Source organism: Macrotis lagotis, chromosome 8 (genome assembly GCF_037893015.1).
Source record: "Macrotis lagotis isolate mMagLag1 chromosome 8, bilby.v1.9.chrom.fasta, whole genome shotgun sequence".
NCBI classification, from domain to species: domain Eukaryota; kingdom Metazoa; phylum Chordata; class Mammalia; order Peramelemorphia; family Peramelidae; genus Macrotis; species Macrotis lagotis.
In genome coordinates, this window is record NC_133665.1 from 98,821,174 (window position 1) to 98,842,625 (window position 21,452).

The 21,452-nt window shown below is 36.2% G+C and overlaps 1 protein-coding gene across 1 annotated transcript in view; it reads left to right on the top strand.

Moving 5' to 3' along the window:
- LOC141495880 (uncharacterized) overlaps positions 1-9,109 on the top strand; it is a 120,649-nt gene extending 111,540 nt beyond the window's left edge. The window contains exon 6 of the mRNA XM_074197728.1: positions 8,994-9,109. Within this exon, the coding sequence (XP_074053829.1) occupies positions 8,994-9,015 (22 nt within the window). The 3' untranslated portion in view covers positions 9,016-9,109. The remainder of the gene's footprint in view (positions 1-8,993) is intronic.
- The last annotated feature ends 12,343 nt before the right edge of the window (positions 9,110-21,452 follow it).

Below are 21,452 nucleotides of genomic sequence, written 5' to 3' on the forward strand. Positions count from 1 at the left end.
AAAGGACAGTGAACATCTAGGAAAAAAAGCAGTGATGCAAATGGTCAGCATGACTTCATCAAAAACAGTTCAAGCCAAAATAACTTCTGGAACAACATTTATAGATTCATATGGATTACAAACATATAAACACTTTCTTTGTGCCGGGCACCCTGGTAAGCCTTCCCTGCCCTTGAAGAGCTTACATACTAATCGCAAAAAACAAACGTAAATAAGGGAAAGGCACTGACAGAGACACAGGATATGTAGTATTGTGTGGGGAACTAAAAAGAAATTCCTTTGAGTTGGGAGTGACTTTCCATGAAACTGGAAAGAGCAGTGGAGGCTGAATTGTAAAGGGCATTAAAGGTGGAACAGAGACGTTTGTATTTGATTATAGAAGCATTAGGAACCATATCATGGTCAGATAATAGCTTAAAGAGACAGTTTTTGACAACTTTGTGGAAGATAAACTGGGAAGAGGCTGGAATCATGATATCAGTTAAGAAGTCATTGTACTAATTTTGGCAAAAAGTGATAAGGTCCTAAACTAAACTAAGATGGTAGCTGTGGGGAGTGAAAAGGACTTAGATGTGAGAAACAAGATCTGATAATTGATTGGATAGGTGAAATTGAGGATAATGGTAAGGACTTGTATCTGGAGAGTGGAATTATGGTGGTACATTTGGAAGGAATAGGAAAGTTTGTAGTAGGAGTGAGTTTGAGGGGAAAGGTCATTATGTTTTGGATTGGTTGTCTGAGATTTTTTTTCCTAGCACATCTGGTTTAAATGCTCAGTGGTCAATTGGTGATAGGGGTTTGAACAAGCTCATGGGAGAGACTTAGAGCTCTGTATTACATTAATTATATAAAATTTGTGATTATTTAAATTTAGGAGTCATTGGCATAGAGATTATCATTGAATTTATGGGAGATGATGCTTTTACCAAGAGAAAAAGTGTGTAGAGCTAAGAGTAGGTACCAAGGACAGACCCTTGGGGGATACCCACATTATGACTTACAGATGATGAATGAATAAAGACGACTTGAGTCAAGAAAAACCCTGAGAGATGAGAGCATCCAGGAGGAAATTCCATTGAGCTGGCTTGTAATGCAGCAGCTAGGTAGAGAAGGAGCTTAGAAGTTCATTGGTGACTCTGGAAAGAACAGCTTAAGTGAGTATTGATGTTGGAAACCATTATTGATGTTGCAAAGGATTGAAGTGTGAGGAAAAGGAAACATAGAAAGTGTTAAGTTGGCATGGTATGATCTGGCAGGAATTTGTCTGAAAAATATCTGAGCACTTTAATGGAATGCCAGCTCATTAAAAGTTAATCAGTAAAGCTGATGTGATTCTAGGTTACCTGAGAAGAGGCCTCATTTCCATTCATAAGATGGTGATGGTCTGATCACATATAGAGTGTCTGGGATAAGCAGGAGAGAAAGAGAGCTCCAGATCACAGAAGAGCCTTCGATGTGTAAAGGGGATTAACCTTCTCTTTGACCCTACAAGGTAGAATCAGATGCGATATGTGAAAATTCTTTGGGTCAGGAAAAGGCTTCTTAACAATGAGTTTTGTTAAGTGGTAGAATGAGCTGTTTGAGGAATTAGTTGAAACTCCTCAAGCTGGGATTGATTTTGTGATGATTCTGAACCATCTGCTTGGTCCACAGGAGCATGCCAGAGGTCTGTATTAAAGTAGATATAAGAATTAGTTTATAAGGCATCATGAAATAAGTTACCATCTATTGATACTATGTAGTACAATGACTGAAGACTTTTTCCCCCCCTTTGGGAAGGTAGTACACCAAAACTTAAGCAGTCTTGTTAGTTCCACTTATTTCTTAATTCTACAGAAAGCATTTCTTCTAAGAGGTCACATCACAAAGCTATACTTAAAATTGTGCTAGAGTAAATGGATTCACTCTACTTTTCCACTAAAATTATCTTTTAAAAACTTCCTCCAGATAGCAGTCTTCAAACAGATAATACTTTAAGGAACTTGAACCATGAAACTAGTTCTAAAAGTAAGGAAGAAAATATTTTGAAACTCTAGTTTGTATTTCAGGTCCCCTCATATCTCAGCTCATGTTTTCTATCTGTCCCTACTCAAACTAAACCCTTCTTCATCCAGGTTGTCCTGTGTACCTGTCCCTTTAACATGACCTTTCTCCCCATTAACTAAAAATTTTAATATCAATTGGCATAATATATCATCCTTATTCTCACTCAGTGTCACTTGAGTGTGGCTGTGTGATCTCTTCCTGCCAGAAATTTTAAGATCCTTCAGACCAGGAACCAGGGTTTTTGCTCCTTTGTATTATATATACTCAGAATTTATAGTTGAATTGAGCCAAATCATGGTTCTAAGCTAGGAGGATAAAAGTACACATTAAGTAAGTGAAAATAATACATTTAACAATCTCGCTACTAGAGATTGTTCCAGTTTGGGCTAGTTTATACAGGTTTGTTTTTAGACTTACTTATTTTCCCAATATAGGTGGATTCAGAGACTTTAGCCATCCCTCATTATAACAGATTGGCTTTCTGACACTCACATCACACCTTCCTTTTTTCTGCTACCTCCCTCAGGAGGCAGGTAATAGTGACTAAGAGTCTGGAGTTTCATTCAGATATTCAGTAGAGAGACCTAATTACCTGTAAAGGGAGACAGATTTATCATTATGGTTAATGTGAATCTTCCCAAAATCCTTGAACTAGAAATTGCCTGAGTTTTCTCAAGACTCCTACTGCCCTCTTGCACTTTCTTTTTTTTTCCCCTTGTACTTTCTGAAGAGACAATGATCTTATCTAGCTTAGAAATAAATATCTATTAACAGGAAGTATTCTTTTTATGTACCAAGTAGTCAAATATTCATAAATAATTATAAGCTAATTTAGTCTGTGATATATTATTGTCAAGAGAGAAATGATGTTCTTAACATTTTACCTTCTTACATATTAGGAATATGCTCTTTAATTCCGTAGTATTTCCTAAAAGGGCTTCTAATTTTTTGTCATCTTTAATGAATGCTGGAATTGAGAACATTCTCAAACAATATTGTGTGTGTGTGTGTGTGTGAGAGAGAGAGAGAGAGAGAGAGAGAGAGAATTTCTATATTCTATATAATAGTATTTTTTGACCAAAAAAGAGGTTTTCAAAATAACTTAATTTTTATAATACTTCAAGGTCATCTCTTAGACTGAAGGAGTTGGGCATGTTCTCACTTTTCAGATTAGTATAAATTTGTACTGTACTTGTGTGATTCAGCTATTGTTTGTCTCTAAGAAATCAACATGTTGTTTAGTCTTTTATTTTGGCATTTTTGCCAAAAATTTCTCCTTGAAAAACTTTAAAATGAGAGAAATTGACGCAAATAAGAGAACTATGAACATAGAAAACCTCAAGAACTAGAGTCAGTTTCTTGAACCTTGATTCTAATAGGTTCCTATTACCCAGCATCATATTTCAGAAGAATTGAGGAATAATATTTTACTTGTTCCTCCTTGATTTGCAGTTCACGATCAAATTCCTCAGATAACAACTCTCAAACTGAAGAGACACTCAGTAAACGGAAGCGATTGGATTCTCCATCCACCTCCCTTGCACCACATGACAACAGTTGTATTGCTGCCCGAATCCGCCCTCTGTGCAGATACAGGAAGCGCAAGCTGCTCCGGACCAACACAGTTTCATACCTCAGTAGAAAGGTAGATTCAAATCTTATGTGGCATTAGCTATCTGTCTGACTAAGATAGTTAATGATCAACTGGAGGATGATGCATGGATTTGGGAATAACATTTAACAAGAAAAGAGCCACCATTGTGGCTTGTGTCTGGGCTCTTTCTATATAACAGTCTCTACTTTCAAAGATCTCATAGTATAATGAAAGAAACAATATGTAAATAGTTATGTACAAACAGGAAACCTACCCAGAAAGGCACTAGGATTAAGAGGGAATCAGGAAAGACTTCATATAAAGAGTGGGACTCAATAGAAGCCAGGGAGACCAAAGACAGATGAAAGAGGAAGAGAACTCTAGAAATGGGGAACAGCAGTGACATTTTTTTTTAATGTTCAAAACTGGATTTCAGGTATTCCATTTGGTTTCTTTCTTTTCCTGGTTTTCTCCTTGACTGGAAGTCTCAACATCAAATTTCAGCTTCCTCATTTGCATATTCCCCCTTAGGAACAAGAAAGTCCTTCCACATACACAATTTCATTCCTCAATTCTCATTTTTTTCCTCACCTTCCTAATTTAATTTATACAACTTAATTCTCCTAAGTCCTGTAAGGACTTACAGGAAGAAAGGGCCTAGTTAAAGCATAAGATTCACTATACATACATACATACATACATACATACATACGTATGTGTGTATACACACACACACTATTGTTGTCTATGTTCTATTTGTGTTCTTGCCTATCAATCTTTAGCAAAGTTTATAGGACTGTTAGTAGCAATAAAGTGTTTTGTAAGCAGTTTTCCAAATCTTAAGCCCAAAGCAAATACCCTCATGCTAACAGCAAAATCATTAGCAAATGACAAATATTTAGATAATTCTTTCTATTCATCTTGATTTAAGTTAGCTTCTATCTATATGTTATCTTTTACATAAAATGGAGTCTTTGAGGCCATACATTCAGATATTTGAATATATAACATAATCAGGAAAAAGAATTTTTTGTATCAAAATGTTAATATGGTAGACTTTAAAAAAAATTTACAGTTGTTAATATTAATACCAGAATTTGGACTTTTGTTTATACCCTTGTTTTTTTATTTCAGAATTTCTATGATTGTTTTAAATTTATTTATTTATTTACTTTGAATTCCACAACCTTTTCCCCAAATCTTGCTTCCACCACTCCCCACCCCCCACAAAAGGCAGTCCTAGTCTTTATGTTGTTTACGCGGTATACATTGATCCAAGTTGAATGTGATGAGAGAAAAATCATATCCTAAAGATAATAGTCTTTGGTCTCTGTTCAAACTCTATATTTCTTTATACATTGCTAAAATATTATTGTTTAAGAGCAAATGAAATACCTCCTCCCCCACAAAGATATAGAACCTCATGAAAAATAAAGTAAAAGAGATAAAAATGTGTTTCAGTCTGTGTTCTGTTACTATTGGCTCTGTCTCAGGTGGATCTCATTCTTCATCATAAGTCCATCACAGAAGCCACCTTCATACTTTTTCCACAGTTGCCGCCACTGACTGTAACTCCCTCCATCCTTTCCTCCCCACTACCATATACTATATTCTCTCTCTCTCTCTCCCTTCATCCAGTCCCTCTTCCAAAATGTGCTGTAGGGTAGCCTAGTGGCACAGTGGACAAAGCACCAGCCCTACAACCAAGAGACCCCCAACCCACATGCAACCCCAGAGACCCAGCAAGCACCCAACCCTGTGGTCCCAGACAGGCCACCTAATCCCAGCACCTTGAAAAAAGTAAAAAAGATAGTGCATTATATCTGACTATTCTCTCCCATGATCTACCCTCTTTACCATCACCCACATCCCCCCTCTTCCCCTGTCCCCCTTCTCTCCTCCTTACTCCAGATATCTATACCCTATTGAGTGTGTATGCTGTTTCCTCTCTGAACCATTTCTGATAAGAATGAAGGTCCCTAGGTTGGCTAGGTGGTGCAGTAGATAGAGCACCAGCTCTGGAATCAGGAGTATCTGAGTTCAAATCTGGCCTCAGACACTTAATAATTACCTAGCTGTGTGGCCTTGGGCCAATCACCTAACCCCATTTGCCTTACAAAAACCTAAAAAAAAAAAATGAAGGTTTCCTCATTCTCCCTCACCTTCCTCCCTTCCATATCATTGGAAAAGCTCATTGCCAAAAAAAAAAAGTCTTTTATATGAAGTATCTTAACCTATTCAACATCTTCTTTCTCTTACTCCCAGTACATAGCCCTTTTAGCCATTGACTCCATTTTTATATATTATGTATTTTCAAGTTCAGCTCTCTCCTGTGCTTCATCTATAAAAGCTCCTTCTACCAAATGAGGAGGGTCATATGTTCTATACAGGAATACATGCAGTTCATCATCAAGTCTTTCATAATTTACCCTTCTCCGCTATCTATGCTTCGAGTCCTGTACTTGAAGGTCAAACTTTCTGTTCAGCTCTGGTATTTCAACAAGAACATTTGAAATTTCCCCTGGTTCATTAAAGTCCATCTTTTCCCCTGGAAGAGGATGTTCAGTTTTGCTGGGTAGTTGATTCTTGATTGCATTCCAAGGTCTTTTGCTTTCCGGAATATTATATTCCAAGCCCTATGAGCCCTTAATGTAGTTGCTGCTAAATCCTGTGTGATCCTGAGTGCAGCAACACGATATTTCAGTTGTGTCCTTCTGGCTGCTTGTAATGTTTTCTCTTTGACTTGGGAGTTCTGGAAATTGACTATAATATTCCTGGGGGGTTGGGTTTTTTTGTTTTGTGGGGGAGATTAGTAAATTCTCTCAATTTCTATTTTGCCCTCTACTTCTAGGATATCAGGGCAATTTTCCTGTAGGAATTCTTTAAAAATGATGTCAAGATTCTTTTCCTGATCATGACTTTCAGGTATTCCAATAATTTTTAGATTATCTTTCCTCAATCTCTTTTCCAATTCAGTTGTTTTTTTAATCAGATGTTTTACATTTTCTTTTAATTTTTCATTCTTTTGGTTTTGAAGTATTTTGTCTTGATTCTTGTAAAGTCAACAGCTTCCTTTAGCTCCATTCTACATCTGAAGGATTTGTTTTCCTCAGAGAGCTTTCTTAGCTCTTTTTCCACCTGGCAAATTCTGCTTTTTAAAGTATTCTTCTCCTTGATGACTTTTTGAACTGCTTTATCCATTTGACCTATGCTGGTTTTTAACATGCTATTTTCTTCAGTATTTTTTTGGATCTCTTTGACTAAGCTACTGACTTCTTTTTCATGTTTTTCCTGCATCTCTCTCATTTCTTTTCCCAATTTTTCTTCTATCACCCTTACTTGATTTTAAAAATCTTTTTTTCAGTTCTGTCATAGCCTGAGTCCAATTTTCATTTTTCTTGGAGTCTTTAGATGCAGAAGTTTGTACTTCCTCATCTTTGGATTGAGTATTTTGATCCTTCTTGAGAGCATAGATAAAATATTTGTCAATAGTCTGGTTCCTCTTTTTTCTGTTTACTCATTTACCCAGCCTATGCCTGGTTTGTGGTGCTTCATGAGCTTTTGAGTATTATTGGGACACCCCCGCACAAGGACCTCAGTGTGTGAGGTTTTGACTGCTCTCCTGGTCTGTAAATGACCACAAGCACACCCCTCTGCCATGGGGCTGGGGGGGGGCGGCCCTAGACTGCAGCCAGGATATGAATGTGGTCAGGGCCCCAGAGTCCTGATCAGGGACAGAGGACAGACCTCAGAAGTCACTCTCTACTCCACTACCTTTGTTGGGCTGAGTACTCAGGATGTAGTTACCTGGAGGCTCCTGCTTGCTGACTCCTGCTTCCATTTCCTGGATCTAGGCAGGCTGACTGCTGTGACTGCCCTGAGTGCCTGGGTTTCCGGCTCACTGGCAGAGGTGTCCTCATTGATCCTCCAAGTTGTGCCCAGTGCTCCCCAAAGTGCAGGTCAGGAAACTGTTTCTGCTACCGAGAATTGGGGTTCCCAGGCACTCTGGAGCTGTTCCTGGGAGGCTGAAGTTTCTTCACTCTGGCAGGCCACGCCTCTAACCCCATGGAACAGAGTTTTTCCACTATTTTCCAATTTACCTTGGGCTGGACAATTGCCTCCCTGGATCTTTCTGTGGGTTCTATCTCTCAAAAATTTAGGGTCATAATGTTAAGATTTTTTGAAATATTTTGGAGAGAGCACCTAGGAGATGCTTTTCTCCTGCCATCATCTTGGCTCTGCCCCCCCCCAACCAGTAGTAGAATTCCTATGATTTGATTATCATAAATTTAAAAGCTTAGTGCAAGGAAATCTCCATCACATAGCATTCACAAGACACTTAGCATTCAAAAAAAATGAAACTACCTTCTAAAAGGAAATAATAAATTAATATAGGAAAAAGGGAGGAAAGAAATAAGACTTTTTTTGGGAGCCTACTATGAATCAGGCACTTATCTCATTTGATCTCAAAACAACACTGTGTTCTATTATAATGCCATTTTATAATTGAGGAAACTGAGGCAATTAGGTTAAGTAACTCACCCAGGGTCATATAGCTAGTAAGTGTCTGAGGCTGCATTTGAACTTTACTGTCTCTGAGCCCAGCACTCTACCCACTACACCATCTAGACTTCCTCTAGTAGATTGACGGCATCTGTCGATGTACTATTACTTGAGGGGGAGCCAGGTATCACAGATTCAGGGTAGTGCTTAGAACACCACCTGGCAGAAACTGTTTGAGATCAAGAGCAGAAATTTCTAAATTGATTTAGTAGTAGTTGCAACTCTCTTTTTAGGGCTTTGAGGTGGAATTTTTTTTTTTTATTCTTAAGGTAGTATTTAAAATACCTTTTTGGTGATAATTTTAACAAGGCAGGGAGAGATTTGATGTGGCAATACAGCACTCAGCAGAGTGCCCCAGAGAGTAAATGCTTAATAAATGTTTACTGATTGAATATGCATTTCTTTACATAAAGGAAAGCATAGAACTTATTAGAAAGGTTAATAGCTTATCAAACTCATTTCTAAAATCCTCAATAATATCTCATGCTTTTTGATCAGGGAGGGAGAATTCTTAACTCAACTAGGATAAATACATTGATTAGGAGTGATGATTTTAAGAATTATCTTTCCTTTTGTTATTTTTCTTCCATCTAAATAGAAATTTAGTATCTTGTCTTTTCTTCATTTCAAAAATTTAAGTAGTTTGTTCCTACATATAGCATTCTTTGAGAACATATAAATCTTTTCCTCTATCAAACCTAAATCCCTCCAAATGTTGCACAATAATATTCTCTTCAGAATTACTGAGTCAGAATCTTGAACCATAGTTAATTGTTTATCTCCCTTTCAGCCACAGAAACCCCTTACCATGAAATGTAACTGTGAATGGCCTCATACTTGTATCCTGTGTGAATGTAAGACATCTGTCAAGCCTGTAGATGTTGATACTATGACATTAAAGGAACGTATTGCAGTTTTGGATTCTGGATTCCATCCTATTCTCTCACTTCCCCATGGTGAGTAGGTTCCTTCTACCTTAAAATTTGTAAGAGGGCACTTTCTCCCCCTTTTATTCCTTTCCTTTTTGTATAGTGGTCTGAGAGATTTCTAACAAGAAGATGACTGAGGGTGATGCATAAACTCATCTTTCTTGTACCACCTAAAGACAAAGCACAAAATAAAAGAATGCAAAGAGAAGAAAAAAACTTTCAGAAAATAGAACAGAAATACATGAGAAAGCAAAAATCTTTACAATCAAAAAATTCTATAGGAAGAGTCTCCAGTGATACTTAAAGATAGAGTAAAATACATTAAGTACTGTTGTCAAAACATTAGCAGTTCTTTTAAGTGATTTCTCAAAATGAACTTAAAAACTATTAAAAGTAAAAAAAGATGGAAAATCTAAATGAAATAGCAGATTCTAAAGATCATATTAAAATGGCAGAACAATCACAAAAAATCCTAAAGTTGGAATGCCAGACAAGTTGAAAAACTAGAAAAGGATTTCAAATCTCTTTAAACAAAAGCAGTTGATCTCAAGTGAGACAGAAAATTATCTGTCTCCTAGGAAAACACAAAAAGTTTACCATATTCCAGAATCGGGCAAGAAAATTAATTTGAAATAATGTAAATAATGTACAATAGTGGTAACCACAAAATATTGACCTTGAGCTTAATTCCACTGGAAATGTAGTTGTCAAGTTCCAGTTCATTAACATATCAAGCATAAAGACTTTCAAGCAATCAAGAGAAAGCTTGCAAATAAGCAGCTATCAGATCAGCTTGGGCAGGGAAAAGAAGTAAAAGAAGGCTGGAATTCAGAATATGTAAATCAAGGCAAATTTTCCTAAACCACACGATTATTTAATGTCCAGCAAATCTGAACATTCATAATCAAAGCAAAATATGATTCTTAACTGATATTAGAAATCTATCTTCTGATGAGAAATTCAGAACTGGTCAGAGCCCTTGAAATAGAGATTAAATAATTTAAAATTGAATTCAAATATGGAGTAAAGGATGCTTAGTATTTACTAGAAGGAATTTTTAAAAAATCTTTTGTTTAATTTAGTTTTTATGCTCAATAGGCTATAAAACTTTACAAACCGTTAGATCCAGCAATACTATTACTTAGTCAGTATCCCAAGGAAGCAAAAAAAGTTTATAGTAGCTCTTTTTTGTGGAATTTAGGTATAGAAAATTGAGGAGATGTTCATCCATTGAGGAATGGCTGAACAAGTCATAGTATATGAATGTAATGGAATATCATTGTGCTATGAGAAATGGCAATAAGGATGAGTTGAGGAATACCTGGAAAGACTTACATGAACTGATGCAAAATAAAGTGAGCAGAACTTGGAGAACATTATACACAGTAATATCAATATTATATGGAGCTCATCTATGAATGATTTAGCTGTTCTCAACAATATAATGATCCAGGAGAATTCCAAAGGACTTATGGTAAAAAAAAAATGCTATTCACCTCCTGAGAAAAAACTTAGTGAGTCTGAATGCACATTGAAACATACTGTTTTTCAGTTTCTTTCTTTCTTCCTTCCTACCTTCCTGCCTTTCTGTATTTGTTTTTTTGGTTCAAATTTTCTTCTATAAAAAAGCAAATATGGAAATATGTTTTACATGATTGCATATCTATAACCTGTATCAGATTGCTTACAAGTAAACCAATACAATTTGAATCTCAGATTTTTTTTAAATTAAGAATTGTTTTTACATGTCATTATTGGGAGGACCAAATTAAAAAATTATTTAAAACAAATGGGAATTTAAATATCATTTGAGAATCTTTATTTAAAAAAAAACCAAAACCTAGGAATTTGAAGGGTAAATCACCTGAAGAGGTCATATAGCTTTATGTATTGTATATTTTTTAATTTCCTTACAGAATACTTAAGAAAAGAATATACAAGAAAAATGAAATAATAGGGGTGGCTAGGTGGTGCAGTAGATAAAACACTGGCCCTGGAGTCAGGAGTACCTGAATTGAAATCTGGTCTCAGACCTTTAATAATTATCTAGCCATGTGGCCTTGGGCAAGCCACTTAACCCCATTTGCCTTGCCAAAAAAAAAAAACAAAAACCTAAAAAAAATGAAATAATATTTGTAAAAAATAAGAACCCCAAATAAATGTTAATCAACAAAACTAAAGTATTTTGGAAAGCATACTGGGGGTCTTCTAGGCCATCTAAAAGAAATGGGATAGTATAACTACTCTTTTAAAAATATATATATTGTTATAAATCAAATGCAGTGTTCTATATTTGATATGAATAAAAGACTAAAAACTCATGCAGATTGAAAGTGAATGACTGGGATAAAATCTATTATTAGCTCTGCCTTAATCTAAAAAAAAAGTGAGAATTTGATCTTGATTTTAGATAAAACGGCTTCCATTCAGAGAGATTAGCAAGGAAAATACAGCATGAGTTAAAAAAATAAAAAATGATACAGTCACATTTATTGGTTTGGCAGAAATTTTGCAAAATTATCCTGTCGCAGAAAATATGATTATTCACTCAGACAACTCTAGAAATACACATTTAAAAAAACTAATTGGATAGCCTCAGTAAAATAGAGATATATATAATATATTGACAAAAAACATCATTTCTGTATATAACAAACATGACCAAAGGAAGTTGTAGCTAAATCGAAAGAGAGCTTATTTCTTGGAGAGGCAAGAAGTTGGCCCAACTATCTATTATTTTATGCCTAAAAGAATCAAGGAACATTATTTCATGGGTTACTTTGTTCTTTTGTATTAAAGCCACAGCACGTCTACCACCAGTTTTTGTAGGCTATACTAATAAAAAGGACCATCATGAAAATAATTGTAATTTACATGCCTCCATCAGTTGCTAAAAATAAAGTGATGGAAAAATTCTACAAATTAAATTACTATTTTCTGGGGTAGGTAAAGAAAGATGAAAATGTTAAAGCATAATTTCATGGAATGAAAAGAGACCAAAGTCTACCAAAAAAAAGAAAACATTAAGTGCTAGACCAAATACCACCATAATGAACACAACAAATTGTATTTTAACGAACAGGAAAAGACTTGTTATTGATATGGGAATTAACCATGAGCAGTTAGTTATCTGTGTAATTAGAGCAAGAATCAGTTTATATTTTTTAATTAAGAAGAAAGAATAATAATGATAGACATGGCATAGACAACCAAAACAGCTTAATTATGAACTAAAAAAGAAATTGAAAAATAAAAGATGAGAAATTGACAACAGAAATTATATTGATTCCGACCATGTTTTTAATCCTGAAATTTAGGAAGAATAAATTGTTGCCAATAATGACAGTCTAAAGAAAGCCAGAAAGTACTTTAACAGTTGTCTGATTTATCTGCCAAACAGGTTAGAATGCCTGCCAAAACCTGGTTAGAATATGAATCCATTTATTAGGTCATACAAAGGATTGTGGAAAATTATGAAAACTATTGCCTTACAAAGCACAAATAATCAGTAGAAGGTAAAAATTAATTTATTTTATTTTTTATTATTTTTTTTTGCAAGGCAATGGGGTTAAGTGTCTTGCCCAAGGCCACACAGCTAGGCCACACAGCTATGTAATTATTAAGTGTCTGAGGCTGGATTTGAACTGAGGTACTCCTGACTCCTGGACTGGTGCTTTATCCACTTTGCCACCTAGCTGTCCATAAAAATTAATTTAAAGAAAGCTTGGAAAGAGATCTAACTAAGTAAAGTCTTCACAGGGGCACTCACAGATAAAAATGAAAGGAGGAATACAAACAAAAGAAAATTGGAAAATGATTTCAAAAAACATTATGATTTTTTTTTAATATCAATGTTAAGATAAACTACCATTCTTGGACCCTAATATCAAAGTCCTGAATGTGCTTATAGAGGTAGAAAATAACACCAAAGAGAACAAAATATGGGGAAAGCAACCAGATTGGATTTATTATAGAATAGACAAAACACATTTGTGTAGACATTGAGTATCATTACATTTTGAGGTATAGCTATAAAGGAGGGGAATAAATAAATTAATAGGTACTTATTAAACTCTTAACTGTATATCAAGCACTGCACTAAATGCTAAGAATGCAAATAGGAAAAAAAAAGATAGTTTCTGCTTTCAAGTCATGCTCCAATTTGCAAAGACAACATAGAAAATAAGATTCAGCTGCAGTGTAGTTGGAAAGGTTCTGAAATTCTGCAAGTTCAGTGGAAGGGCAGATGGCAAGACTCCTTAGTACATATCAGAAGATGTTTAGAAGGATGTAAAGGAAAGGAGATAGTAAGGTCTGGGAGATTGTTAAATGGTGATAGGGCTAATGATAAGACCTGGTGGTCCTTCATCTCAGTAAAAGGAATAGAATTGGTTATTCCCTTCTCATCCAAGTAGAGTGAACAATGAGTTCTAAATGGCCCAGGGCTTTAGAAGTAGTAGAAGGGAAGACAAGATTTTAGCATCACTCCACAGGCCTTGTATCAGCCTTGACTGACTGGAATATAAAAGACAAAGAAGATAAACAGCAGACCTGATAATTGCTGATCTTCCATGCCCAGCTATTCTCTGGGAAGCTACATTAGTAATGCTAGAAAAATAGCCATGAAAACATCAATAACAACTGAACTACAATCTTATTTTGCCTTCTTTACAAAATATAGTTGTGTGTCTGTGTGTACACACAAAAATTGAAGATATCTTCGATGAAGCTATGGGAGAAAAAGCTTTTCACAATTTATACTGAATAGTGAACTAATCTTGATCATTTCATACTTAACTAAAAGATATAGAGAGAATATAAAATCTTGTGTGTTTGTTGATTAGAAAAAAAGCATTTGGTTCAAGAAAATAGAATATCTTCTTTCAAAGCTCTTACAAAAAGGTGTCCTGTCATTCTTCAAAATCATTCAAGATTTATAGGACTTCAATATAAATAATCTTTTTCAATAACCTCAATTGGTCTCTAGCAGGTATCAAGCAAGTACATATAATTTCATCAAAATTATTCATTATTGATTGGATCCAGGGCAGAATCATGATTGAAGTGTAATTGTCTGTGGATGGTGAAGGCCTCTAGATGCTCATCATGTTAACAGATGGTATTATTAGTGCTGATTCTATCAAGCCTCAAAACAATGTGGAGCATCCCAGAAGAGATGTGTAATCATTTAAAGGAGATTGGTCTTAAACAGGAAAGGCTAAATAGAATTACAGTGGCTTTTCTCCAGATTTCAACTTGCACTTAGGTGGATATTCTATAGTGTTTATTATTCTTCATTATGTATATATTTATCTAGGCATTTCATACTTGATGAAAACATTTTACAAATTTTCCCCAAAAAAAATTAAACTGAGTATAGCCTTTCACCAATGATTCCCTCTACTTGGTAGTCTTTATTCCCAAAGAAACTGAAAACAGAGGAAAAGGACTTATATATACAAAAATATTTATAACAGTTCCTTTTACAGTGGCAAATAACTGGAAACTGAGGGGAGGGTCTGAGTAAGTTATGGTATTTAGATATGATGGAACTCTGTGTGCATTAAGAAATGATGGGGGGGGGGAGCCAAGATGGCAACATGAAGGGATCGAGTCTTAGGAGCTCTCTGATAAAAACTCATAAACTAAGGACTCTAACTAAACTTTCGAGAGACAGAACCCACAGAGGGACCCAGTGAGGCAGTTCTCCTATTCAAGGTAACCTGGAAAAGAGCAGAAAGGCTCTGCTTCCCAGGGTCGGAGGGGTGGCCCACCAGAGCCAAAGAACTTCAGTCTCCAGGGCGCTAGGAGCTGCGGCTCACAGCAGCAGGGGAGTCTCCTGAACTGCACCCCGGGGAGCACCGGCACACAGTGGGGGAACAGCGGGGGACCTCTGCCAGAGCAAGCACTTGGAGCCCAGCCCCCAGGGCACACAGCCAGCAGCTTGGTCTTTCAGCAGCCCAAATCCAGGAAACAGAAGCAGGCAGAGCCTTAAGCAGGAGCCCCCAGGGCATGAGCCCATTGAGCTGAGGGAGATGAGTGAAGAGAGAGAGACTGCAGAGCTCTGTCCTCTGCCTCTGGAACAGGACTCTGGGGCTCTGACCACATTCAGATCCTGATCCCAGTCTAGGCCCCCCATAGAACAACAGGGCCCCCCCCCCACCTCGGCCCCGTGGCAGAGGCGAGCGCTTATGTTCATTCACAGACCAGGAGGGAAGACAGAGCCCCACACACTGAGACCCTTGTGGGAGTGTCCCAAAAGCTCAGGAAGCACCCCCAAAAAACAGGCTTAGGCTGGGAAAATGAATAAGCAAAGAAATAAGAGGAAGACCATTGAGAAATATTTTGCAAATGAGCCCAAGAAGGATCAAAATACTCACAAGCTCCTACATCTAAAGACTCCAAGAAAAACAGAAATTGGGCTCAGGCTATGATAGAGCTCAAAAAAGACTTTGAAAATCAAATGAGGGAGTTGGAAGAAAAACTGGGAAAAGAAAGGAGAGAGATGAAGGAAAAACATGAAAATGAAGTCAGCAGCTTAGTCAAGGAAATCCAAAAAAATGCTGAAGAAAATAGCATGCTAAAAAACAGCTTCAGTCAAATGGATAAAACAGTTCAAAAAGTTATTGAGGAAAAGAATGCTTTAAAAAGCAGAATTGGCCAGATGGAAAAAGAGATAAGAAAACTCTCTGAGGAGAATAAATCCTTCAGACAAAGAATAAAATCCAGGGAGATTGATGAATTTACCAGAAATCAGGACTCAATACTTCAAAATCAAAAAAATGAAAAATTAGAAGAAAATGTAAAATATCTCATTGAAAAAACAACTGATATGGAAAACAGACTTAGGAAAGATAATTTGAAAATTATTGGAATACCTGAAAGTCATGATCAGGAAGAGTCTTGACATCATTTTCAAAGAATTACTACAGGAAAATTGCCCTGATATTCTAGAAGCAGAGGGCAAAATAGAAATGGAGAGAATCCACCGATCCCCCGGAGAAAGAGATCCCAAAAAACCAACCCCTAGGATTATTATAGCCAAGTTCCAGAACTCCCAAGTCAAAGAGAAAATATTACAAGCAGCCAGAAGAACACAGTTCAAATATCGTGGAGCTGCAGTTAGGATCACACAGGACTTAGCAGCAGCTACATTGGAAGCTCGTAGGGCTTGGAATACAATATACCAGAAGGCAAAAGAGCTTAGAATGCAGCCAAGAATGAACTACCCAGCAAGGCTGAATGTCCTCTTCCAGGGAAAAAGATGGACTTTCAATGAACCAGGGGAATTTCAAAGGTTCCTTTTGGAATGGCCAGAGCTGAACAGAAGGTTTGATCTTCAGATACAGGACTCAGGTGAAGCATGGAGATTGGAGGAGAGGGGGGAAATATGAGGGACTTAATGAGGATGAACTGCATGTATAGAAAAATGATACTGATAATATTCATATGAACCATCTCAGTTAATAGAGCAAGTAGAGGGAGCTTTTATAGTTGAAGCACAGGAGATAGCTGAATTTGAAGATAAAATATGGTGTAAAAATGGAGTCAATTGGGAAAAAAAGGGAAATGGAAAGGGAGAAAGAAAAAGGAGAGGGGGAATAGTCCAAGATATTTCACATAATAAGATTTTTTTTATTACAATGAACTATTGCAATGATATGGAAGGGGGGGAGGCAAGAGGGAATGAGGGAACCTTTGCTCTCATCAGAGATGGCTAGGAGAGGAAACAGCAGATATACTCAATGGGGTATAGGCATCTGGAGTAAGAAGGAGGGGGGAGCAGGGGGAAGGGGTGGGGATGTGAATAAAGGAGGAGAGGATGGACCATGGGGGAACAGTGGTCAGATATAACACATTTTCTTTTTTACTTCTTGCAAGGGGCTGGGATTGGAATGGCCTGCCCAGGACCATAGGGCCAGGTGGATTCTGGGCCTAAGGGGTGGTATGGGGGCTCAGGGCTTCTTGGCCCCAGGACCAGGGATCTGTCTGCTGTGCCACTCAGCTACCCTACAGCAGAGTCAGAGTGAAAGGAGAGAGAAAATGTAGTACACGGTAGTGGAGAAATAAGAAAGGAGGGAGTTGCAATCAGCAATGGCAATGGTGGAAAAATATGGAAGTAACTTGTGATGGACTTATCATAAAGAATGAGATCCACCCATGACAGAGTTGTTGGTGTTGGAACAAAGACTGAAGCACATTTTTTGTTATTATTATTTGGGGGAGGGTGCAGGGCAAGTGGGGCTGGGTGGCCTGCAGCCGGATTCAGACCCAGGTGCTCCTGGCTCAAGGGCCAATGCTCTGTCTGCCACCCAGCCACCCCTACTATTATTACTATTTTATTTTATTTTATTTTGGGTCTTTTTTTTTTCTTCTTTTTGGTTTTTGCAGGGCAGTGGGGATCAGGTGGCTTGCATGTCACATGGCTGGGTGATTATTGGGTTTACGAGGCTGGATATGGGCTCGGGTGCTCATGTCTCCAGGGCTGGTTGCTTCGTCCATTGCACCACCTGGCCATACCTACAATTATTACTATTTTTTTTTAATTTTAATTTTTTTTCTCTCCCCTTTACTTTTTCGCCCAAGCAAGTCTATCTATATTCATGGGGGGAAGGGTATTTTGTTAACTTGTAAACAAGTATATTTTAATAATGTAAAAAGAAACATTTGTATGAAATGAGAATAAAAAAAATTAGACAATAAATAAATATAAAATATATTTAAAAAAAGAAAAAAGAAATGATGAGGGGCAGCTAGATGGCGCAGTGGATTGAAGCACCAGCCTTGGAGTCAGGAGTACCTGGGTTCAAATCCGGTCTCAGACACTTAGTAATTACCTAGCTGTGTGGCCTTGGGCAAGCCACTTTACCCCATTTGCCTTGCAAAAACCTAAAAAAAAAGATGATGAAAGGGACAGTTTGAGAAAAACCTGCAAAAGTTGTAGTGAGAAGATCCAGGATAAAAAGTTTTATAGCAATAAGCATTGTAAAGACCAAGAACTTGGATCTACATAAGAAGCAACCAGTATTCCAAGAATATGCTGATGAAACATGTTTCCCATCTCCTGAGGTTGAAGTTTACACTTCAAATGAAGAGTTGGATGGTTAATGAGAAAATTTGTTTTATTCGACTATGTTTGTTGTTCAGTAATTTCTAATTCCTCGTGACACCATCTTTATTATTATTGTTGTTAGGCTAGAGTTTTCTTGGCAAAGATTGAAGTAGTTCACCATTTCCTTCTTCAGATCATTTTATATATGAGACCAAATTTGAACTCACAAAGATGAGTCTACCTGACTACAGACCTAACATTTTCTCTACTGTGCCACCTCCATGCCCACTTGCTTGGCCCACTTGCTTGACCCACTTGGCAAATATCACCATGCATATTTGTTTACAGGGCTTTTCTTTTTACTTCTCTTTTTTCGGTGGGAGCAGAGAGTGTGAGATGGAGAGATGGGTTTCATTAAATGAAACTAATAAAATTTTATTAATCAGCATGTATATCTATAATTTACAGTAGAAATGGACAAGTTGGATGGATCCTGAGCTGAATAGAAAAAAGAGAATATACTGAATTACCTTTGAAAAATTTGAGAGCTCTTTAATTTACCCCAAACTTCCTTATGAAAGCAAAGGCTTTTCTTATCAGTCTTAATATTCTGCATAGTCTTTCTGTATACAGAGAAACAGAATGCAATTGCCTCAAAAGACTTAAAAATGAATATACATTGAAAGCAGTAGAGAAACACACAGTGGATTGTGTGCTGCAAATCTAAGCAATGAGCAAATTGAAAAGAATGGAATTAAAATCATTCAATAATTCAATTCATTCAATAATCATTTGATAGAAAGAAAAGATGATTTGTTCACAAGGTTAAAATCATTGTTGATGAATGGACAGTCACTGCTAACCTTGTAGTCTCAGGAGAAAGCAAAGAAGTCCAGCACGTGGGTTGGACTACTTTTGATCTATTTATAGTAACATAGAGACAACAGTCACATGGGATGGGCGGCAAGAAAGCATTTAAGTGATCTTCATATTTTGAGAGAACTTCAAAATTGGAGGCAGAGACATTGGAGCATTTTTTTTTATAAAGCTAGGAAGAGAAACTTAAAATTCTCTCCTTCCCTTATTAAAAATTTTAATATGTATGTTAACCTACCAAGGCATATTATAACATAATTTTCTGAGAAATAAAAGAGGATCTATATGAATGGAAAAGTCAATATGGAATAGGAGTAGGCTACACCAGTTAATTAAACCTAATTTTATGCTTAAGATTGAAAGTTAATTGAAAAGGCATTGATTAATTGCTTACTATGTACAGGAAGACTTTGCAAGCCCTGGGGGGTACAAAAAGAAAGTCTCTATTCTCTAGGAGCTTTCATCCTAATAAACGAAGTTAATGATATAGAAAGTTTAAGCTTTGAATCAGATTGATTCTGTAACCCTTAGAATACAGTGGCAAAGTAGATGGTAATGCATCTTTTTTTAAATATCATTTCCATTAATAAAGCCATAACCCTTTCTGGTATTGGATCATTTGATGGTGTTAAGTCCTTTCATTATGAGAACTTTATTTTCAGAGTCTGTCACAGATATCAGAAATATCTTTTCAAAGGTTCTACCCAAGAATAATGCCTGTGAGGACCTGGCTGGAAATATGTCTGTGAAAACTTGCTGTTCTCCTTTCAAGAGGGCTTTTAGACTAAGTGTCCTGGACTGTCTCCACCTGAGTCTGAGAGAAAATAATAGCATGATATGATCTGCCTGAACATGCTACTTTTCTTGGGGCTCCTTGCTACTTTCACTACGCTAATTATATGGAAAAGGCAACAACATTAATAGTGAAGGAGATAGGAAAAGCTTTCTTTTAGAAGGTGCTACATGAATTGAGAAATTTGGAGATCTGAAAGGTAAAAAGTAAGGAGAGAGTACATTTTAGACATAGGACACATTGTTTATCATCTAAATATACAAATTTAACTCTTGCCAATCAAATTGTCAAAGTATGATTTATAAAAGTAAACAAAATTATAATTCACATGAAAAAATAAGACCGAAAAAATCTTAGGAAAAATTAAAAAGTAAATAGAAGGGGAATTGGCATTGCCATTATAATCTTAAATTTATATAAAAATGTAATGATTTTCAAAACTATGAGTTATATTAGAATCTTTTTTTTTTTTTTGTTTAGGGGGAGCAAGGTAATGTGTTTAAGTGACTTTAACCAAGGTCACACCACTAGGTAATTATTAAGTGTCTGAGACAGATTTGAACTCGGGTCCTTCTGACTACAGGGTCAGTGCTCTCTTCACTGCATCACCTGGCAGCCCCAGTTATTAGAACTTTTAAAAGTTGGTTTGTAGAATTGATTGGATAAGAGTTCAGTCGAAAACATACTATATTATAAAAAAATAATTATTCTATCTTTAGTACTCGTAAAATATGAATTACTGATGGAAGGTACCATATTCAGCAAGAGCTGCTGGAAAAATTTGAAAGTGATTTAACAAGATTTTTATTTTAGATTTATATAATTTATATACCATATTAAATTCCAAACAATTATGTAAACCTAAATATAAAAGATTAAACAAAAGGATAAGTGAAAAGTTCTTTTCTCTACCTCACCTGTCTCATTCATTCACTGACTCACTTTTGTATATTTAATTTAATTTAATTTTCAAATCCATATTCACCTTACATGTCCAGTAAGAAAGTAAGAAAAGCAAAACTTCTGTTAGAAGGATATAGTAAAGCAAAACAAATTCTCGTGTTAAGCCATGCACAAAAAAATATGCCTCCATCTTCCTAAGTCCATCACACTTCCATTTCATCCTTAATTCTTTGGAGTTTTGGTTAGCGATTGTACTGATCAGATTTCCCAATAATAATGGTGTTATAGATTGTTTTCCTGGATTTACACACTTTGTTCTGTAACAATTCAACCAAATCTTTCTAGATTTCTCTACAACCATTTCTTTGTTCATTTCTTACAGTATAATATTCTTCCATCATCACATTCATAAACTATTCATATATCATAACTTGATCAGACATACCCCAAATGATGGGCACGTAAGGACAAAATTCTAAAGCAGTTCAAAGAATAAAAGCAAATAAAAGATAAAGTAAACATCTTTGATGATATATAATTTTAAAACCTTTGCAGGAACAAAATTTGACTAGAATAAGAAGAGAAATAACTGAATGGGATTAAGTACAAGGTTCGTGAAATGTGATATTGATGATATATAGGTATTTAACAAATATGTAAAACAAAAAACATTCCTCTAAACAAATAAATGTTGAA